General features: G+C 41.5%; 1 protein-coding gene across 2 annotated transcripts in view; it reads right to left on the minus strand.

The window, feature by feature from the left end:
- Positions 1 to 19893, minus strand: part of PRDM5 (PR/SET domain 5) — a 210935-nt gene extending 191042 nt beyond the window's left edge. Inside the window, exons 1-2 of one of the 2 annotated variants that reach the window (XM_024119485.2) lie at positions 19690 to 19893; positions 2576 to 2659 (exon numbers count right to left, since the gene is read on the minus strand). In XM_024119485.2, coding sequence (XP_023975253.1) covers positions 2576 to 2659; positions 19690 to 19782 — 177 coding nt within the window. In that variant the 5' untranslated portion in view covers positions 19783 to 19893. Of the gene's footprint in view, positions 1 to 2575; positions 2660 to 18408; positions 18870 to 19689 lie in introns of those variants that run through there. The other variant, XM_024119486.3, reaches the window with a different exon arrangement.
- Positions 19894 to 20555: the final 662 nt, after the last annotated feature.

A 20555-nucleotide genomic window follows, 5' to 3' on the forward strand; every position in this document is an offset into this window, starting at 1 on the left:
ACTAACAGACATACAGGGAGAAATCAACAGGAATACAATAGTAGGAGACTTTAACACCCCACTCACATAGATGGACAGAGCTTCCGGACAAAGAATTAATAAGGCAACAGAGATCCTAAATGATACAACAGAACAGTTAGATTTAATTTTTTCGTGACATTACATCCAAAAAGAAACAGAATACATATTCTTTTCAAGTACACATGGAACACTCTCTAGGACTGATGACATACTCGGGCACAAAACAAGCCTCAACAAATTTAAGAGTATAGAAATTATCTCAAGCATCTTTTCTGACCACAACAGCACGAAACTAAAAAGGCCAAGTTCTGAGAACTTACCAGGCCAGTTTCCACACAAAAACCTCTTGCAGACAACGCAAGAGGATGCTCTGGGAAAAGAAGGGAAGAGGCACTGCCAACACAGCGGAGCCATTTGGAACGTTCAAGAAAACACTGGATTCATCAACAGCCCCTTTGGAATACTTGAATAATAGGCTGAGCAGGTGGCGATGAAAATGTACAATCTGTGCTGCAATCTACAGGTACCAAAACTTAAAGGTATGGGCTAGAATAAGAGCCAGTGCCTGCAGAGGTGGTATTTGAACTGTGGTTTGAAATACCGAAGAAAATATTATAGAAAGAGAAGATGTTGGAGATTTAAAAACAAAGGGTTGTTGAGAGTTTTAGCAACATTACATGAATGGATTTTGGTCTTAGAGCAACTCTGAGCAGGTGGACAGTGGAAGGAAAGGTATCTCAAGCTCCAAACCACCTGGGAAAAAGTACGCAAAAAGACTTCTAACTAAGGGAAGAATAGACTACGATACAAACAACTGGGCACGTTCCATCAAATTATCAATGGGAAGCATTTACAGTGGAGCACTGGTTTCCAAGCTCAAGCTCTATAACTGGCCTGAGGCCTGAGAAATCCAGAATTCTTCTGCTAATGCAGTTTATTTTAAAATAAAAGTAAAAATCTGAAGTATCAAGAAGGCTTAAGGACAGAGGAGACTGAGTCTCTTCAGACCCCAATCTCAAATCCTGGTGGCCGACACAGAACGAGGCTGAGGTGCTCTTTAATGCTCTGAACCAGTGGGCATCAGTGAGTGCCAAGCTGGACCTCTGGAGGGAGGGGGGAGGATGCAACAGACGATGACAGTGCTCCCCAGTGAAACCCTCAGGTGCCTCTATACCCCGTCCCAAACTAACAGGGGCTCACACACACCAATAGGTGCAATCCTCACTGGTACCTCCAAGTTCTTTGGTGTTAAATGGCCACCTAGGGGCCCTTGGCCTTGTCCACCAGGACTGCTGGCACCACAAGCGCAAATATAAACTGAGAAAGAGCTATGCCATGTGCTCTCTCGCAGGCATCATTTTCCACACACTACCCCCAGTACCTGGCTTATGCTCCATAACCGTAACATAGGTAACCACTGGCTTGAGGAGAAGGACCACACATTTGAGAGCAGCAGGTAGTTCGCTCTGGAGCTATGGGGCATATTAGAAATGACTTAAATAACCGGTCCCAATTTACCCACAGAGGAGGGAAGGCTCATTATCTCCCTTTGAGAAGGCTCAAAAGTTTCCAAGAGGAGAAAACTGTGGTAAGACCAGTCAACCCCCTTTCTCTGTGCACCTTCTGAATCCTGGCACCTCCAAAGCTAAAATAATAAAAATGGGCTTTAAGAATATAATTCAAGGGGCTTCCCTGGTGGCGCAGTGGTTGAGAGTCCGCCTGCCGATGCAGGGGACACGGGCTCGTGCCCCGGTCCGGGAAGATCCCACATGCCGCAGAGCGGCTGGGCCCGTGAGCCATGGCCGCTGAGCCTGCGCGTCCGGAGCCTGTGCTCCGCAACGGGAGAGGCCACAACAGTGAGAGGCCCGCGTACCGGGAAAAAAAAAAAAAAAAAAAAGACTATCTACAGTGTTATAGCTCTTTATATGTTTTTAAAGGTAACGTACATTTTAAGCTGGGATTTTCATTCCAACACAGAGCTCAGAAATGTTTCTGTGTGGGAGACCAGCTCGGTGCTTTGTGACCACCTAGAGGGGTGGGATAGGGAGGGTGGGAGGGAGACGCAAGAGGGAGGGGATATGGGGATATATGTATACATAGAGCTGATTCAAGTTGCACAGCAGCAACTAACACACCATTGTACAGCAATTACACTCCAATAAAGGTGTTAAAAAAAAGAAACAAAGAAATGTTTCTGGGCAATTAGCACTGCAATTGGGAAATAAAAGTTAAAGTATAATTTCATTGACAGAAATCAAATTCTAAATCCATAAAAAGAATATGCTTTTTTTGAAATCCAAACATCCTTATTCATGGATAACTTCTTTTTTAATGATGAAGTATATAAACTTCAGAGTTATAGGAGAACTGGCTAGTTAGACATTTTAACAGTATTTTAATGCTAAACTTTCAAGGTATTCAGGTTCCTTAAAATTCAAACATTTCAATGCTTTGTCAACTGGAATCAATATCTATTAACTTAGCTTTATACATGCCTTAAATAGTACAAAGAAAAACATATTTTAAATATTTAAAACAACAATCACATCCTCACCTCCCACATCAACCTGTAATCCATATTTTCATCCAAGTCTTCAGGCATTCTCCTCTCTCCAGCAAATGGTCCAAACTTTTCACCCTGAGTAGTAATGATCACATTGAAAAAGGATTAGTACAATAATCAATAATCAAGATACTAAAATAAACTATTATTTCTCTTCTGGAAAAATTTTTTTCTCCAAAGCCTTATGCCCAATGATTGAGATAATTTAAAATATTAATTTACCCAACATAAGATATTTACATATTTTACATCTAACTTAATCTATTTTTAGCCGAAGAGCCTAAATCCACAGCACAGAAGCCAACATGAAAGGGTTAAATCGCTCAACATTTAAATTCGGACAAGGCTTGAACACCATACTTAACATGTTTCAAACTTCTGCAGCCACTGGCAAGTGGTCTTAAAATGAGAAGCACTGAGTCTTGCCTGCAAGACCTCCAAACCTGCCTGTGGCTGTTCTATAGAAGAACGCTTCCCTTCACTGGGAGGTGGACAAACTTTTTTTTAATTTAATTTAATTTTTTACACCTCTTTATTAGAGTATAATTGCTTTACAATGGTGTGTTAGTTTCTGCTTTATAATAAAGTGAATCAGTTATACATATACATATGTCCCCATATCTCTTCCCTCTTGCGTCTCCCTCCCTCCCACCCCTCTGGGTGGTCACAAAGCACCGAGCTGATCTCCCTGTGCTATGCGGCTGCTTCCCACTAGCTATCTATTTTACATTTGGTAGTGTATACATGTCCATGCCGCTCTCTCACTTCGTCCCAGCTTACCCTTCCCCCTCCCCGTGTCCTCAAGTCCATTCTCTAGTAGGTCTGTGTCTTTATTCCCGTCTTACCCCTAGGTTCTTCATGACCTTTTTTTTTTTTTTCTTAGATTCCATATACATGTGTTAGCATACGGTATTTTGATGAACATTGTCAGGAGGAAAAATAACCACCAAAACAATGTTTCAAGGCATATAAATGACTTAAATTAGAACAACAGAAAACCCAAGTCCAGGCAACAGTCAAATGTTAAAACTTACAGGAATTACAACTAGCCCCTCATGTTACAGACAAAGAAAAGAGGTTCTGAAAAGTCACAGGTAATGGCAAAACTTCGAAGACCTGTTGTTTAACGTTAACTTGGAGGCAGAAAATGCTACAGAGATCACTGAAATCAGGACGATAATCCTTAACAAACCAAAAACAAGTACACCAAAGAGACAGGGAGACTGCTATTTGGCTATTTCAGGCAACCTGGAAGACAGACCAAATATTAAGGTGTGTTTTTGGTAATAAACTTGAGGATTTGGTATTTATGCATATATAGTCCAACTTTTCACTCCACTTTGGCATGTATTTAGCCTTTATCGACTATTGCAGAAGGAAACCATCTGAGTACACGCTTTCCAATGCAAGAGATCTACCCATGCCAGTCAGTTCCTCTTTGCAGTACCAATCTGGAGGAAAAATAAAATTGTATCAATCAATTCAGCAGCATTCAAAGGACTGGAAAAGAAAGGGATGGAAACCCAAGTAAATGCGCTGGGCTTGGGGAAAAAAGCCTGCTTGGATGCAGGCCTAGGAAGATTATTAAAGGACTTACAGCTTTGAAAATTCAAAACAAGAATCAGGACTGTGAGTTTAAAGCCTTGCTATTAATAGTGAGCAATCACCCCATCGGGAACTCTAACTATAATAAATACGGCTTTCAATTTTTTTTTCCTCAGCCAAGAAATACATTTTGCATCTCAGCCTAGCATATTCACATCTATACAGCTGACAACACGGTTTGAACTGTGTGGGTCCACTTAAATGCAGGTATTTTCATTACACCATCCTGGTCGGTTGAACGCACCAGTGTGGAAGAACCACAGATGTGGAGGGCCAACTATAAATTCTGTGTGCATTTACCCCCATGTTGTCCAAAGGTCAAGTGTACACAGAAACACACTTATAAAACTAACATGTAAATTTTTAAAAAATAATACTACCCTTCCTCTGTACAATGTATTCCATACTGTCTATTTTACTTCACTTTTGAAAAAATACTAGTTTTGACCCAATAAAGTTAATTTCACAACTCACCAATGGGTTGCAATCCAATTTGAAAAACACTGACATAAAAACACAGATGGAGGAGATAAATTTCTAAGTATATTTTGGCTTTCTCGATTTGGTAAAATCGCCTTCAAAATACACTAGTGAGTATACTGGGATGATGTGGTCAAATAAACTTGAGTTTCTGTGGCTGCAAGATTACAAAAATATAAATAGTCAACTCTTACTTATCCATACACTTGTGGTAAGCAACACTACAGATAATTAAAACAATTTACGTTTGGTTTGAGATGAGGATTTTATACTCACTTGACCCACTCCAGGCCTTCCCCTAAAGATCCCAGCACCTACTACCCACCCCCTTCTCTCTTTGTTCACTGTCATTTCTACTATACAAACAGCACTTTCTTATCATCACAGTTTTAATGTACACACTGCTTTGCTCACTAACCATTTCGTATGATATGTCTAACCTAAGAGTAAGCCTCTCCTGCCTCAGTAGGCTTCAAACCTGCTCGGGTAACATACCCATGGAAGGAAGATTTAGGGCACTCACCCATGGGTAATTTTTTTCTTTTAGTTGAACCATATGATATTGCCAGTATTTGACCATTTCTGAGCTATAAAAATTAAAGTTTTTCATAGGATTCATTATAATATAAATTATATCTACACGTGCACGAGCATATTAAACACCTCAAGTGAGGTTCGTAATTAATGGTGGGAAGGAAACTAACGTTTCAAACTATCTTCCTGAAAATTTCAAAAATTTCTAGTTGACTTCCTATCATCACTGGTTTTACTTTTTGTGATTTAGCTGCTGAAGATCTCCTACTAGCAGCAGAAAAACTATCAACTCCACCCTTTTCTTGCTGTTAATGTGCATCAGCATTATCATTATTACCTTCAACCTGGGACGACATTACAAAACACCTTCCAAGAGCTCTTCACTTCTAACAATCTGAAGAGTCACTATCTCAAATGCTTACAAGGTGAGGCAGGAAAGCAGCACACCATCAGACAACAAACATGTGAAGGACCCAGTGGGGAGCGGCCGGGAGGTGAGTTGGAGGCGCACGCCCATTTAAAAAGCTTTTCAACTCCAACTGACTGTTGCTCTATCACAGGGGGAGCCCAATGTTGCCAGATATCTGCAAATATTTTAGTGAAGCTGGCAACTCAAACTTGTTTGTGAAGTCACTGCTACTCTGCACTGGCAATGAATTTTCAAGTTTTCAAAATTCTGTGCAGATCAAATAAAATGTGATTGTAAGATAAAGTCAACCTGTAGATACCAAATGTCCAAGTCAAACTCACTTCTCAGACTGGCCCAATGCTGAGCCTACAGTGGTGCTTCTTTGCTCTTTCTAAAAAATGCAGATAAATATCCATTCAATTTGGGACCCACTGGACTAGACAATAACTTTTAACAAAAAAATATACGACTGCAAACATGTGGGCCATTTTCTCTCACTTTGATTAATATTATTAGCAGGAATTTGAAACCCAGATGTACTGCAGATATCTCTCTTAGAATAATGGGAAAAGCACTACCTGAGTATTCCAGGGATCTGGATCCTAATCATTGCTCTGCCACTAATTGTCTGTGACACATTAGGATGTCACAAACGTGTGAGCTTCAGTTTCCTCACCTACAGAACGGAGAAATTTGGATTAGCTGATGTCTAAGATTCCTTCCAGCTCTCAAATCCTATTAGAGAGAGCTTCCACAGACCAAATTTAGAACAATTTGGGGATCAAAGAGAACAAGAGTAGAATTGATTGAAACAATCAATTCTTAAGGCCACAGTGATTGCTAGAGAGGGGAAAAAAACAATTTTTTAAATGTCTCATTTGCTGGCGTAACAGCTTACTAAAATTAATAAAGAGAAAGAACTAAGCATCTTGTCCTATCTTTCAACAATTACACTACTTCAGGATAAGCAGACTGCAGCAAACGATGAAGGAAAGCTCTTCTTTACAGAGGAATGCTAACTTATAAGTAAAGGAGAACATTCACGTGAAATCCCCATTTTGAAATCCCTAATAATGTAACTGATTCAGGGAAGGATTATCGATGGATGCTAAAACCATCAGGTAAAAGGTTGACAGTAAAATAGGTATTCATACACTATCAGCTCACAGATTACCAGTTAAGCACAAATTATCTTTACAATGGAAAAATTACGTTAACCCGGTGCTGGTATTCCTCAGGGAAAAACCAGATATTATATGCCCTCTGCTACAACGCAGTATGAAGTAAATCATTCTAGCGCTTCATTCCCCGGTGTCTGCCACAGGGATGTGACAGGAGTGTTTGCTAAACTCTCCAGGCACCTCCAGAGGCCAAAGGGCAAGTGAACCTGCACAGAACTCTTCCTTCTTGTCCTGCCTCTCACCCAGCGCGTGGGGAGGTCCTGCTACCTAGGAAGAGCGCACATGGATAAAACACATTGAGAGAGGGAGGGGGTGCTTCCCATGTTCCCTCCTGTCTCCCGCTGCCAAAACTGCACTGTCTTCTGCAACATAAAAAGTATCCAGGGACTTCCCCGGTGGTCCAGTGGTTAAGACTCTGTGCTTCCGCTGCAGGGGGCGTGGGTTCGATCACTGGTCAGGGAACTAAGATCCCACATGCCATGTGGTGCAGCCAAAAAAAAAAAAAAAAAAAACCAAAAAGTATCCAGAGGATAGAGAGAAGTGTTTAATACACAATGTCAGTGTGTTTCCAAAAAAAAAAGTAAAATAATCTATATCGAACTCTCAGATGAGAAGAAATACAGAAGATAGAGGAACATTAAATAATGTGCCTTGGGAAACCATCAGATAAATTCAGATTGTGAGATACACCACAAACAATTAGCTTGATCTCTTCAGAAAGTAACTGCTATTTTTTTAAAAACGGTATGGAAAGAGCGAAACTGTTAAAGAGAGATTTAATAGACATAACCAAGTATAACAGATGGTCCTTGAGGATCCTGGTTTGAAAATAAACAGCTATAAAAACATTCTGGAGGCACTTGGAGTAATTTAAAGATGGGCTGGAATTAAAAGACATTAGGAAACCACTATTATTTTTGTTGGATGTTAAAATGATAGTATGGCTACTTAAGAAAATGTCCTTATGCTAAAATATGGAGGAATGAATTGTCATAATATCTATAATTTACTTTGAAATGGTTCAGCAAATAAAAAAATATACATATAGATGAAATAAGTTATATTCAAGTGAATCAATCTGCAGTTGAATCATTTATATGTAAAATAATGATGTTTTTCACAGAAGGAGTCTAGAGTCCTCACTTAGAACACAATTATATTTCAGCGCTAAGGTACTATGCATGTGTGTGCTCTTGCAATACAAGTAGGCCATCAATAAAGTACATTTCCAAAAAGTTCAAAATGAAAAATATCCAATCTTCTTTCCCTACTATGACTGCCCAGGTAGAGACAAGTTGCTTCCCTATATCCATTCTCCTTAGTACTAGAATGCTGACCTTGTGGCGGGTACTAATGTACCCAGGTAGAAAAACGACATTACCAGTTCCCCATTTAGATAGAGAAGACCGCTAACAACAGGGAAGCAGAAATCACTGTATGAACTTACTACAAAAGCTCTTAAATGAGAGCTAAGTCAGGAGGTACACCCTAATGCCTTGGTTACTTCCTCTTTCTCCTCACCTGGAATCAAAGCATGATAGCTGGGGCTAAAGGAGCCATTTTGAGGCCGAGAGAACTGCAAAGACTTCCACCCTGACATTTTGAGCCACTGAACTGATAGCAGCAAATGCCCACGTTGTTATAGAGAGAACATAACCCCCAAGCTTTAGATTACTACAGTAGTCTCTGTTACTCTGAGCTGATACAGCAAATATCAGGCAAAAAAAATGCACTGGTGCCCAGGATATAGCAGAATTATTCTTTATGAAATTCATCAGTTATAATATGAATATGAAATGGGAAATGCAGGAGAGTTGTGAAGGAGAAGTGATTCTGGAATATGGTGACCTGAATGCAGCACCTGTTCCTTTAACCCCAACTCTAAGCCACTTGCTTCTCTTGAGCAAAACAACTTCTACTAGCATGTATGGGTAACTGTGTATAAGTGAAGCCTTAGGTTCTGGCACAGAACTGGTGTGAGGCGTTCTCTAAAGTGGGCTGAGTAATTAACTGAAAAACAGCAGAAGAGTGCTGAGGACTGGTAACTAGGGAATCCTGAGAAGAACCTGAAAGGCAGAGAAGGCTGGGGCCATAGCCCACAGTCCTTCCCATCCTTGCAGCCCAGGAAAGTGCAAGGAGACCAGAAAGCCAACAGGGAATTGACAGTCTATCTGTCACTGCAGGCCCATGACAATAGAGACCCCTTCGCCTACGAGGAAGGACTGATACCACAGAGTGTTCTTCAATAACCAGTCTTGAGCTTCGATAAACAAGCAAGGCAAATTGCCTGTAAAAAGGGGCCCAGCTGCCTATGAAGGAGACCAAGCAGAAAAATAATATCCATACTCTGTAAAACAGAACATCTGTAGGAGACAGAGTACTTTAATTAAAAGGAATTATCTGTCAGGAATTCCCTGGCGGTCCATTGGTTAGGACTCCGCGCTCTCACTGCCGAGGGCCCAGGTTCAATCCCTGGTCGGAGAACTAAAATCCCACAAGCCATGCGGTGGGGCAAAAAAAAAATTAATTAATTAATTAATTAATTGGAATATGTCAATTACATAAGAGAATTTAAGGAGATTCAAGTACAGCACTCAAAAGAAAAAACTTTTAAAAGTGAAAAATACATAATTTCCTAGTTAAATATTTTTAGAGAATAAATTGAAAGAGAAATACAACAACCTGAGAATCACTTACCCAGTCAGGAAATCCTTTACAGTCAGATGGGAAGGAGAGCTACTTGATGATATACACAGATTCAGAAAGAATATTATCCACATGATTTAATGAGAAAAAGAACCATAAAAAGTCTCTAACTAAACAAATTAACCAGAACAAAGGACAAAAATTAGAAGAAAATGAATAGCTGGTGTATATACACACATGGGTATGCAGAATATACAAGTTAAATAACAACTCTTGAAACAAGGGATAAACTTTTAAAAGAAATTCTATTAAGTAACACACCATTTCATCAAAACTCAGGAATCTGGGGGGAAGAAAGGCAGGAAGATAAAAGCATCCCCAAAGTTGCAGGGCAGGCAGAGGTTGGGGGGAGCGCTGAGTGGTGGCAGGAAGAAAGGAGAAGAGGGAACTAATAGAGAAACGAACATCTTGTGGAAGAAATCATATTTTTTGTGGAGAAAATGGTTAAGGCTCTAGCTATCAAATAAAAAAATCTTGTGCATCTGATTATGAAAGAGGGGAAGAAGAAGTAAATCACTAAAGAAAAAGAAGAGTAGAACTAATAAATTAACAAGAGGGGGGAAAACAATGAATAGTGACTTGAACAGACAGCAAAAATAAGGAAAATTCAAAATAAGTTATAACAATATAAAATAAGTAATGAGTGTAAAGATGACAAGAATAAAAATCAGTTATATCAGTCATTACACTACATATGAAAAGGCTAAATTCTCTTATTAAATGAGATTGTAATACTGCAATATGAAATATAACCTAGTTAACATGATTATAAAAAGATAAAACAAAATGATAAAAAGCAAATTAAAATGAGTAGACAAAGATATACAGATAAAAGCAAAGAAAAGAAAGGCAATAATGTACCATATAAGGTTAAATTAACAGCTGAATGCACTAAACAGAATAAAGCATAACGTTATGTTATTTATGAAGAACAAAGAATAGTGAGAAACCAGTAGCATAGAAATCTTAAAAACGCAAGAAGAACTAGAGTGGGAGATTTTAAAATACCTTTCAAAATTGGACAGATAGGTTAAGTAATAAAAAATAATAAATGAAAATGCCATTAATCTTAAAACTTTCTAAGTTCAATATCCATCAAAGATTTAGAAAGACTATCACTCCTACCCTAACAGTAAGAAAGTCTGATAAACTATAAAATCATAACTTTTCTTGAGTGCACTGGCTTACCTATGGTGGATCACAGAAGGAGGAGCTGCCGGCCACCACACAAGCAAGTAAGAAATCAATTAACATTTTAATAGTTTGCTAAAGAATGCATGTGAGACAGCTTGACTGTACAGAACCACTGGAAGCCCCAGACCCAAGGGGAGTTCACACACACAGACTCTTTTCCAAGGGCCTCCCCATATAAGAAAGATTGGGGGACAGAAAGAAGGACAGAGAGACTCCTTCAGTGGTGCAGAAGGAAAACAGCAGCCGCTGCAAGAATGCACAACACCCCATACCTCCTGCCCTTATCCTTCTCTTATATTAGGAGAAGCCTTTAGCTACTACAAGAACGTAGCAAACTCTGTCATCTCCAGGATACAAATAAAGATCAAATGCTGCTGAAGGAAGCAGTACAGGCTCAGGAATTCATACCACAACCTCAAAGGATTCTTAGCATTGGGTGAGGGACAGGAAACACTCTCCCACAAAAAAACTAATCGCTGATACAAGACAAAAGTTTGGCTCCTACGGGAAAGAGAGGTAGGAATGCTATGGAAACTCAACTCCCAGAGCTCAGGCTGATAAACCCTAGATAAGAGGGAAGCTGGACCAAGACAGAGAACAGAGAGAACACAGACCTCAAATAACACAGCGGTCTACTATGGGGGAAGGACAAGAGCATGACAACTTGGTGAGAGAACCCCACTACGGTGCAGACACTCAGGGACAGAAGAAAGCTGAGAGTAGAATAGAGACACTGAGAAAAACCTGGAGCACCCCAGCCACCACCCTAATCACAAGGCAACTCTAGAAGAATCTGAAGCCTGTGGTGCACCGAAAGTAACAAAAACAACAACATAATGCAAACCCACCTTATCTCGTAACTAGGTTGACCCAAACTCCCACACTAAACAGACTGACAAAATTAAAAATGCGCATATTTCCAAACATAAATACTATTTACCACACTCTGATTGTTTCACTCATGACACTGGCATTCAGTCAAAAATACAAAAATAAAAACATACACGGAAATGAGAAAAAACAGCAAATTCTGAAGAAACACAGCAATCAGCAGAATCAGATGCAGAAATGACACAGACATTAGAACTATCAGACAAGGACTTTTAACAATAACTATGGTTAATTTGTTAAAGAATGTACTAGAAAAGGCAGATAACATGCAAGAACATAGGGGAAATATCAGCTAAGACATGGAACCTGTAAGAGAGAATCCAGTGAAAATGCTAGATATAAAAATCATGGTTTCAAAAATGAATTCCTTTGACAGACTCACCAGGTAACTTAACACAGCTGAGAAAAGCAGCAGTAAACTTGAAGGCAACAGAAATTACCTAAACAAACACAAAGTGGGAAAAGAAAAAAAAGAAAAAGAAAGCAGAACAAAGAATGTAAGAGCTGTGAGACAATACCACATCAATTGGTCTGACATACATGTAATTGGAGTCCCAGAAGAGAGAAAGCTTATGCCAGAAGTAATATTTGAAGAGAAAATGGCTAAGGATTTTCCAAAAATGATAAAAGACATCAAACCACATATAAAATAAAAAAGCAAGTTTTTAAAAAACTTTTAAAGACATCATATTCAAACTGTTAAAATGCAAAGAAAATGAGAAAAACCTTGAAAGTAGAGGAAAAAAGATTATGCATGAAGAATGTAACTTACAGCAGACTGCTTGTCAGAAACTTTGTAAACTAAAAAAAAGAACAAGTGATATCTTCAATGTAATGAGAAAAAAAACAAAAACCTGTCAACCTAGAGAAGATATCTTTCAAACAATAAAGTAAAATATTTTTTAGAAAAACAAAAGCTGAGAAAATTCATTGCCAGCAGACTTGTGATACAAGAAATGCTGAAAGAATATGGTACCAGAATATGATACCAGACAGAAATGTAACTCAAAACAAAGAAATGAAGAGCTCCAGAGATGGAAATAAAGGTAAATAACACAATTTGCCTTACTTTTTAATTGTTCTAGAAGATAATTGATAGTATGAAGGGAAAATAGTAAAAATGTACTGTAAGGTTTATAACACACAAAATAGATGAAAATGATGGCATAAAGGATGGGAAGGAGCAATTGCCGGTATAACAACTATATCTCACTGCCTTTTTGATATCTGTTGTCTAACAGACTTGTCAAAATCAACATGCCTTAAACCAAACTGCAGATCTTCCCCATTTAAACCTGTTGCACCAAAATCTTCCCCTATCTCAGTTGCTGGCTGACAAACCAATCCTCCCAATTTCTCAGGCTAAAACGCTTGGAATCATCCTCCCTTTCTTCCCCTTATCTCATCAGCATATTCTATCTTCAAACTACACTTCCAACACTGCCACTGTCTTGGTCTAAGACACCATCACCTCTCACATGGATTACTGCAAAAGAATCCTAATAAGTCTCCCAGTTTACACCTTCACCCTTTGGTCAACTATTCTCTACACAGCAATCAGGGTGATCCTGATAAACTCAAGTCAGGTCATGTAACTCCTCTGCTCAAAACCCTGCAGTGGCTCCCCATTCGACTCAAAGTAAAGCCAATGGCTTTACAATGCCCCAAAAGGCCCTAAGAAATGTAGGCCTGGTACCCTTCTCTTCACTATCTCTCTGACCCCCTCCCCTAGTACGCGGCCCCTCGGTAAGTCCATTCCAGCCTCACAAGCCTCCTTATTCCTGGAACACAACAGGCAAACGCCCATCTTAGGGCCTTTACTCTAACTGCTGCCTAGAATGTTCTTGCCCTAGAAATGTTTGGCTACTTTTCTCCCATCCTTTAAGTCATTGCCCAAATTTCCCGGCTAGTGAGGATTAACTGGACCAACCACCTATGTAGAAAAACATCCTCCCACAAACGCACACAGTCTGCCAAGTCAACAATACCCAGCTCTACTTTTTCTTTTCTACAGCACTTATCACATTTTAACACAGTATAAGACTTTTCTAACCAACAGCCTACAACAAACCTCAAGGAAACGAAGACTGGTAGTGGTATATATGCCACCTTAACCCTTTCCATAAAATCACAGAATCTGAGAGCTCAAAGAAATCTTATGGTTTACCTCTATTTTGTTCACTACTGTATTCCAAACAGCTGGTACAAATCTTGGTAATAAACATTTACTTAATAACTGTGTAAAACAAGACCCAAAGAAATGAAAATTATGTCATATCCTCTGCATAGAATATGTTCAGTTATTAAAAATAATAAATTAGAGCTAAAGCAGATTACCTAGAGGGATTTCTAGGAGATACTGCTGAATGATACTCTTTTCTCCTTTTTGTAAAATAACTTTTTTAAAGTGTGTGAATAGGTATGTGTCTGTACTCATGGAAATAAGCATGGATGTAGCATTTTATCAGTATATTGAAAAATAATTTTTGTTGTTTTTTTTTTTTTAGTGAAAGGGATGTATGGAAGAATCTGGGTTCCAATTCTGATTAATCCCCCTGTGATATAACCTTCCTCACAATCAGTGTCCTCATCTATAAAACAAGGACAACAACGGCCACCTCGCAGACTTGTTGTAGGGCTGAAATACAAACTGTGTAACACATCCAGTGACTGTTCTGTCACTCACCGTTCTGTCACTAGCAACTAGCCCAGTGCCTAACAACTGCAACTGCTCAAAAAATATTTGTTGAAAGAATTAACTGTAGCTGTTATAATCACACACAAAAAACAAAATCTGAATCTGTAATAACACCAGGAAATACAAAGCTGCATTGAGTCACTCTTGTGGAGTGTAAATGTGTGAACACAGAAAAGAGATAGCACATATGGCAGGCATCGTTGGTGATTATTTTCCCTCTGATTATGTTTGCAGATTAGCTATCACCAGCCACCAGCAACTGTAAACAAACATCTACTGGCAGAATTTTAGCCACAGTGTAAAGACTCATTATTTCTTCAGGAGAGTCACCTTCTGAGTGGATCAACAAAACACCTTCTTCCACAAAATCTAGTCTTCTTGAATTAAAATTTATGCATGGTGATTCTTCCTCTATGCTTTTACTTACTTTTCTTTTGGGGTTTTCTCTTTCCCATATGTTTTTCTAACCCTAAACAACTTGCCTCTTTTTTATAGCTTCTTGTATTTTCACAAACTCAGATTCAAACCCTTATTTCAGTTATTTTTCTCTTGGGATTTTACCTCATCAAATGTCTTTGCTACAAATCCCTCAAAGAGAATCAAGGTGCCCGCCTTGGCGTGAAGGAGGGAGAGGGAGATGGTATTGTGGAAGGAATAGGAGCCTGCAATTCAGCTGTGAGCAGCAAGATGCCAGGCAAAGCTTCTCTGGGCTTCAATGTCTTCATCTGTAGGATGAGAAGGTGCAAGCTGGATTCCCCCGAAGTTCTTTTAAACACCATCATTCACAACACCATCAGAATCTATCATCTCCTATTCTACTTCTCATGTACATATTTTCCCTTCCTCTTTATGAGAGAACCACTCACCCAGGCTTTACTGCACGAATGCCAACCTCGCTGACCTCTGCTAGAATCAACACTGAAGAGGCAGAAGAGTCATGAATGAACGTGGTAGATCTGGAATGCGTACATTTTATTGGGGCCAGTATGGGAGGAAGGATGCACTGTGAAGTGTTCCACACAATGCAGACAAGGAAGAATTATACTTTGGAGCTGTGGTGGGATGTATGATGGCCCACGGAAAACGTTTACATCCTAACCCCTAGAATCTGTCTGTTACCTTACATGGTAAAAGGGACTCTGCAGATGGGAATGCATTAGTGACCTTGAGCTGGGGAGGTTACTCTGCATCACCTGGGTGGCCCCAGTCTAACCACAGGGGTCCCTGTAAGAGGAAGCAGGAGGGTCAGCGTCAGAGAAGGAGATGTGATGACAAAGTTGAGGTCAGAATGATGTGGTGTCATGAGCCAAGGAACGTGGGCAGCCTCTAGAAAACTCTAAAAGCCAAGAAAGTAAACTCTCTCTTTAGAGCCTCCTGAAGGAACCAGCCCTGCCTACCCATCTTAGGTTTATATTCTCCAGAACCATAAAATAATAAATCTGTACTGTTTTAAGCCACTAAATGTGTGGTAGTTTGGAATCAGCAATAGGAAACTAATGCCTCCGTGCTGCCAAGAAGTTGTGCCCTGAAAAGAAACTGTGGATAAGATCCTAGGGTATTTGGCAAGTTTGCACTAGGAGCCTGCATTTGTTCAAGAGAAGGGTATAAAGTGTAATGGGAGACTGCCCTAGGGTTCAAGGGCACAGGATGCCACTCGGGAGTCCCCAAGGCAAAAAGGCACAGGGATGAGAGGGAAGGAAGCCAGGAACTGAGCTACCCCAGTGGGGTCACTTCACTGTGACTGGTGTGTATCAAGGGACCTGAGCCTCATCAATGCTCCACCAGGAGGCTCTACCTCCATTCATTCTCTAATGCATCACCCCGTTTATTTCTTTCACTTAACACATGCTGCAACTGTCTTGGAAATCTTCCCTTTCTTTACCTGTTTGCTACGTCTCACCCCACACAAGAACACAAGCTCCATGTGGACAAAGACCTTGTCTGTTTTGCACCCGTCTGTATCCCCAAGGCCTAGCACAGTACTGCCACACCTGAAAGACCAAATGACTGAAAGTCAGAGGGGAAGAAAAACCAACAGCCTACAACAAACCTCAAGGAAACGAAGACTGGTAGTGGTATATATGCCACCTTAACCCTTTCCATAAAATCACAGAATCTGAGAGCTCAAAGAAATCTTATGGTTTACCTCTCCACTTTCTGAGTTCAAACACAATGTCAAACACACCACCGCCTGGTTAATCATATAAGCTGGCAATGAAAAATATGGTCATGATATAAAAAATGTAATGTAGTGAGATGTTTACATAACTTTTCAGCGTATGTATACTTCCTATATTAGCTTTGAGTACCTAACATTAATTTTAATCTGCACAGTTACCTAGAATTCCACATCTTTTTTACAACATTAAACTGTGCTCATGAGATAACACATGGCAAGCACCTAGAACAGGGTCTGGCATGCTAAAGTGTTAAATCTACTATTTTGTATTATTTTTTATCTTATCATTAGCAAATTGCAATGTGTATAAATGTGAATGAACTCAGGCCTCCTTTTTCTACTCTAGGGCTTTCCAGCAGACTCTCATCCACTCTTTCTCCAAGAATAATGGCTCACACAGAAATATCTACCAGATGACCCTCTCTTCGTGCAATCTCTAAACTTCCATAACGGCAAGAAAAGGAAAGGACTTTCCATAATGGCAAGAAAAGAAAAAGAAGTCTTTCCCGTTCCTTCTTCTTGTCATTGTGTAGATTTTATAGAAGAAAAAAAAAGCAGCAGCAGCACCAGGCCTACAAAAAAGGACAACTGCCAAGGAAACACCGAGTGGGACTAAGGTGGAGCCAGGGAATTAGGTGACTCTGCTGCAGGGACTCTACTCTAGGAGACTCCACACAAAAAGGGGTGGGTCTAGAAAGGGATTAGGGATCCCATTGGTAAGGGAATCCCCAATCAATATGGTGAATGTAGCGGGGGTAGAGGGTCTAGCAAAATCCCCCAACCTCAGTACAGCTCTGGATTAGATTCTCTGAATTGAAATCAACAGATGACTTGAATTGCAACTGGTTTTGAAAGACAGAATTGTTATACAAGCATATGTGTTATAAAAGTGTGATAAAACTTCTGTGATACATTCCAAAATTTGTTTAGAATAGAGAACATAAAAACTTTTAAGTAAGGTCCTTAATAGAGCTGCTGAAATACTTTTTCGCAGACCCTTTGATTAATGGCCAGAGTTAAAGCTAGTACAAGGTAACTTCAAAAATACTTAAGCATCGAGAAACTATATGCAAACTGGTAAGGGATGCACTGATATTCAGCTTTAGCTTTACAGTAGAGCTAAAATCTGCTATTCAGCTTCAGCTTTGTCCTCAACTTCTGGAAGGCAAAGGAGCTGAAGCCTACTTCAAGGTCATTTCTGGCATCAATGAACCTGTCAATGATCAATGACGTTATGATTACCTTGTGATCATAACTAAACTATATCACTAATAGCATGTCATTTGGATTTATTGCACACATCCGCATATTCACTTGAACTATAGGTAAGCATTCTAGATGTGACCTGGATGAAACCATGCGTTTTACATGCCGAACTTACACGAACCACGAAAAGATAAGTATCTGTAAGTACTGCAATAATAAAATGCAATAATATATGATTTTGGAAGCTGTTCATTCTACACCCCAAAATAATTTAAAACTTCCAAATAACTTATTTCATGGAAAAAGAATTTGGAATTAATAAAAATATCAAAAGAACATACATCGGCCAGCTGTTTCTAAAAACCTAAATAATGTAAGGCAAAAAATAAGGATAATTTAATAATTCTTACATTTGTACAATTTTTACTATATTACTATTAAAAACATAAAACAAAATAATGTTTAAGAACTGTGTTTAATTTTTAAGTACTTACATTTAGTCCTGAGACCTTCAAGAAAAATCCATTTGGGAATTTTCATATCTTGTGAGAAAATTAAAAGCAGAATCTCAACTTCTGCTTTGAAAGAACGTTGATTTTAACATTTACCCTTTTGGCAACAACATCTATTCAGATCAAGTGTTTACACCTGCTTTTCTCCTTCGAGCATTCTCCCAAACTCCCATTTGAAGGAGTAAATACGGGGTTTACTGTTTCCGATTTTACCCTGGAAGATACTTACAGACCCTGCTGTCAACGAAGGCCTTCTGAAGCACCTGTGCACCTTTCTTCACCTGCTCCTTAGGTGACGGGGTGGGGAAAGACTCATACTCAGATGAAAGACATCCTGGTGTCTCCGGTGCATCTTGTGAACCTCTTGTTAGCCCACCTTAACTGAAAAAACCTGCTCCTACCCAAACCTCACCCCTACACAGTGGGGGTAACGGGTGCTGGGAAGCTGGCAAAAACAGATCTGGGAAGGACATGAGCTTTGGACGAAGAAGCGATGGGTCTGAAGCCTAACTCACTAACTCAGCAGGAAATTTAACCTCCAAGTACTTCTGCTTTCTCCTCTCCTACAAGAGGATTAAGACTGTTCTCACGGGAGTGCAGTGCCAGTGAAGTTGCTAACAGAAGTAACGCGGCAAGCATGGGCCCTAGCACCAAGTATCTGCTCAGTAAACGCTGGCTCTCATGACCCTGGGCATTTCACCACTGCCTCCGTGATTTCAGATTTCACACATCCTTTGAAACGGCTATAACACAGGCCTCATCGAATCCAAAGACTTGGTATTGTCCAGTAATCTCTCCTCCTAGGCCTTTGCTTTCAACATCCAACATTTCCAGGCCGTTCCCTAGGGCCACTGCCATGTGCTGGTCCTACTCACGTGTCTCTAAATCTCTGGAAGGAAAGATCCGAGGAAAATCCAGAAAAGCTGGGAAAAAAGTTCAACGATTCATGCATTATCTAGCTGGCACCTCCCAGGATTCACCTTACACATTTTGGAAGGAAGGAAAGAACTGCGGGGTGTCTGAATGACATGCTAAGGCCTACGCTGAGCTGCGCTCTGGGTAGCTCCCCGAAATCCCCACAGGGAAAGTGAGGCATTCCCTACAGGAAAAAAGGCGGCGATGGAGCTCGGGCGCGCCTGGGAAGACACCCGCCCACGCGTGCCTCTGCCCACTCCCGGAGCCGACGAAGAGGGAGGCTCCATCCCGACTCACTTCCTGCAGGGGAGGAAAGACATTTTGCCGCAGGGCGGCCGGCGGCAGTTCCGCCTCTGGACCGGCCGGCTGCAGAGCGCGCCCCGCCGACACCTACGTGGCGCTGCCCGCTCGCGAGGCGCGGCGGGCGAAGGCCATCCCCCGCCGCCCTAGCCTCCCCGCGGGGCTCCCGGCCGGCCCGGCGAGGGGCGACGCGAGTGAAGCCCGCGGAGCCCCCGGCCCGGCGGACGGGCGAGCCCGTGAGGCGCAGGGCGCGCGGCGGGAGCAGAGGCGCGCAGGCCGCCGCCGGGTCACCCACCTTTCTTACTTTGCGGGCCGTGTAGAGCCCCATCCCGTCCTGAACCCGGGAGGACTTCAGGGAGAACCTGTCCGGCACGTACATGCCAAGCATTTTCCCAGCTGCGGCCGCCGCCTCGCTTAACACCGGCGCTCTGCGCCCGGGAGGCGACACATGGAAATTTGGGGTGCCGGGGTGGAGGGGAGAGGCCGGCGGGGAAGGAGGAAATGGAGTTTTCCTCCCAGAATCCCCACCTCCCCGCCGATTCCAGGATCCCCCGCGGCTCAGCCCCTCCTCGTCCCGGGTCTAGCTCGGCCCGGAGCCGCCGAGGCCGCAGCTGCCATTGCTGGCGCGGGGGCGTGGGGGGCGCGGGCCCGGGCGCTGCGGGCGCCGGGACGCTGCGGGCGCGGGGACGCCGCGCGCTGATTGGCCCGAAGTTAGCGGCTCGGACCCGCTCCCGGGCGTGGAGCCCGGGGCAGGGCTGACCCCGGAGCTTCGAACCCGGAGGCCGGGGAGCCGAAGAGACCCGCCCGCACCGTGCGCCCCGCGCAGCCGCGTGCGGACCCGCCCTTGACCAGTTGTGGGTTTTGAGTCTCTGAGCTCGTACTCCCAGTCGGCGGCGAATTTTGCACTCTTCACATGCAAAACGAAATGGGCCATGACCGAGCTGGGGCCATCCTCCAAAACAACTTTAGAAGTTCTAGACCGAAGGCATACTTACTGCCTAACTACTGAGAACAATCCCTGGGGTTTAGGAAATTTTAGTCCTTTTACCTCTGAGTTATGAATCTTTGGTTTATTTCATGCTTGTTTCAGAGGTTCGAACACATAGGGGACCAATAAATATGCAGATTAACGTTCAGAGAAAGCGGGTATACGCAGCCTGC

This window comes from Physeter macrocephalus, chromosome 7, assembly GCF_002837175.3.
Source record: "Physeter macrocephalus isolate SW-GA chromosome 7, ASM283717v5, whole genome shotgun sequence".
NCBI lineage: Eukaryota > Metazoa > Chordata > Mammalia > Artiodactyla > Physeteridae > Physeter > Physeter macrocephalus.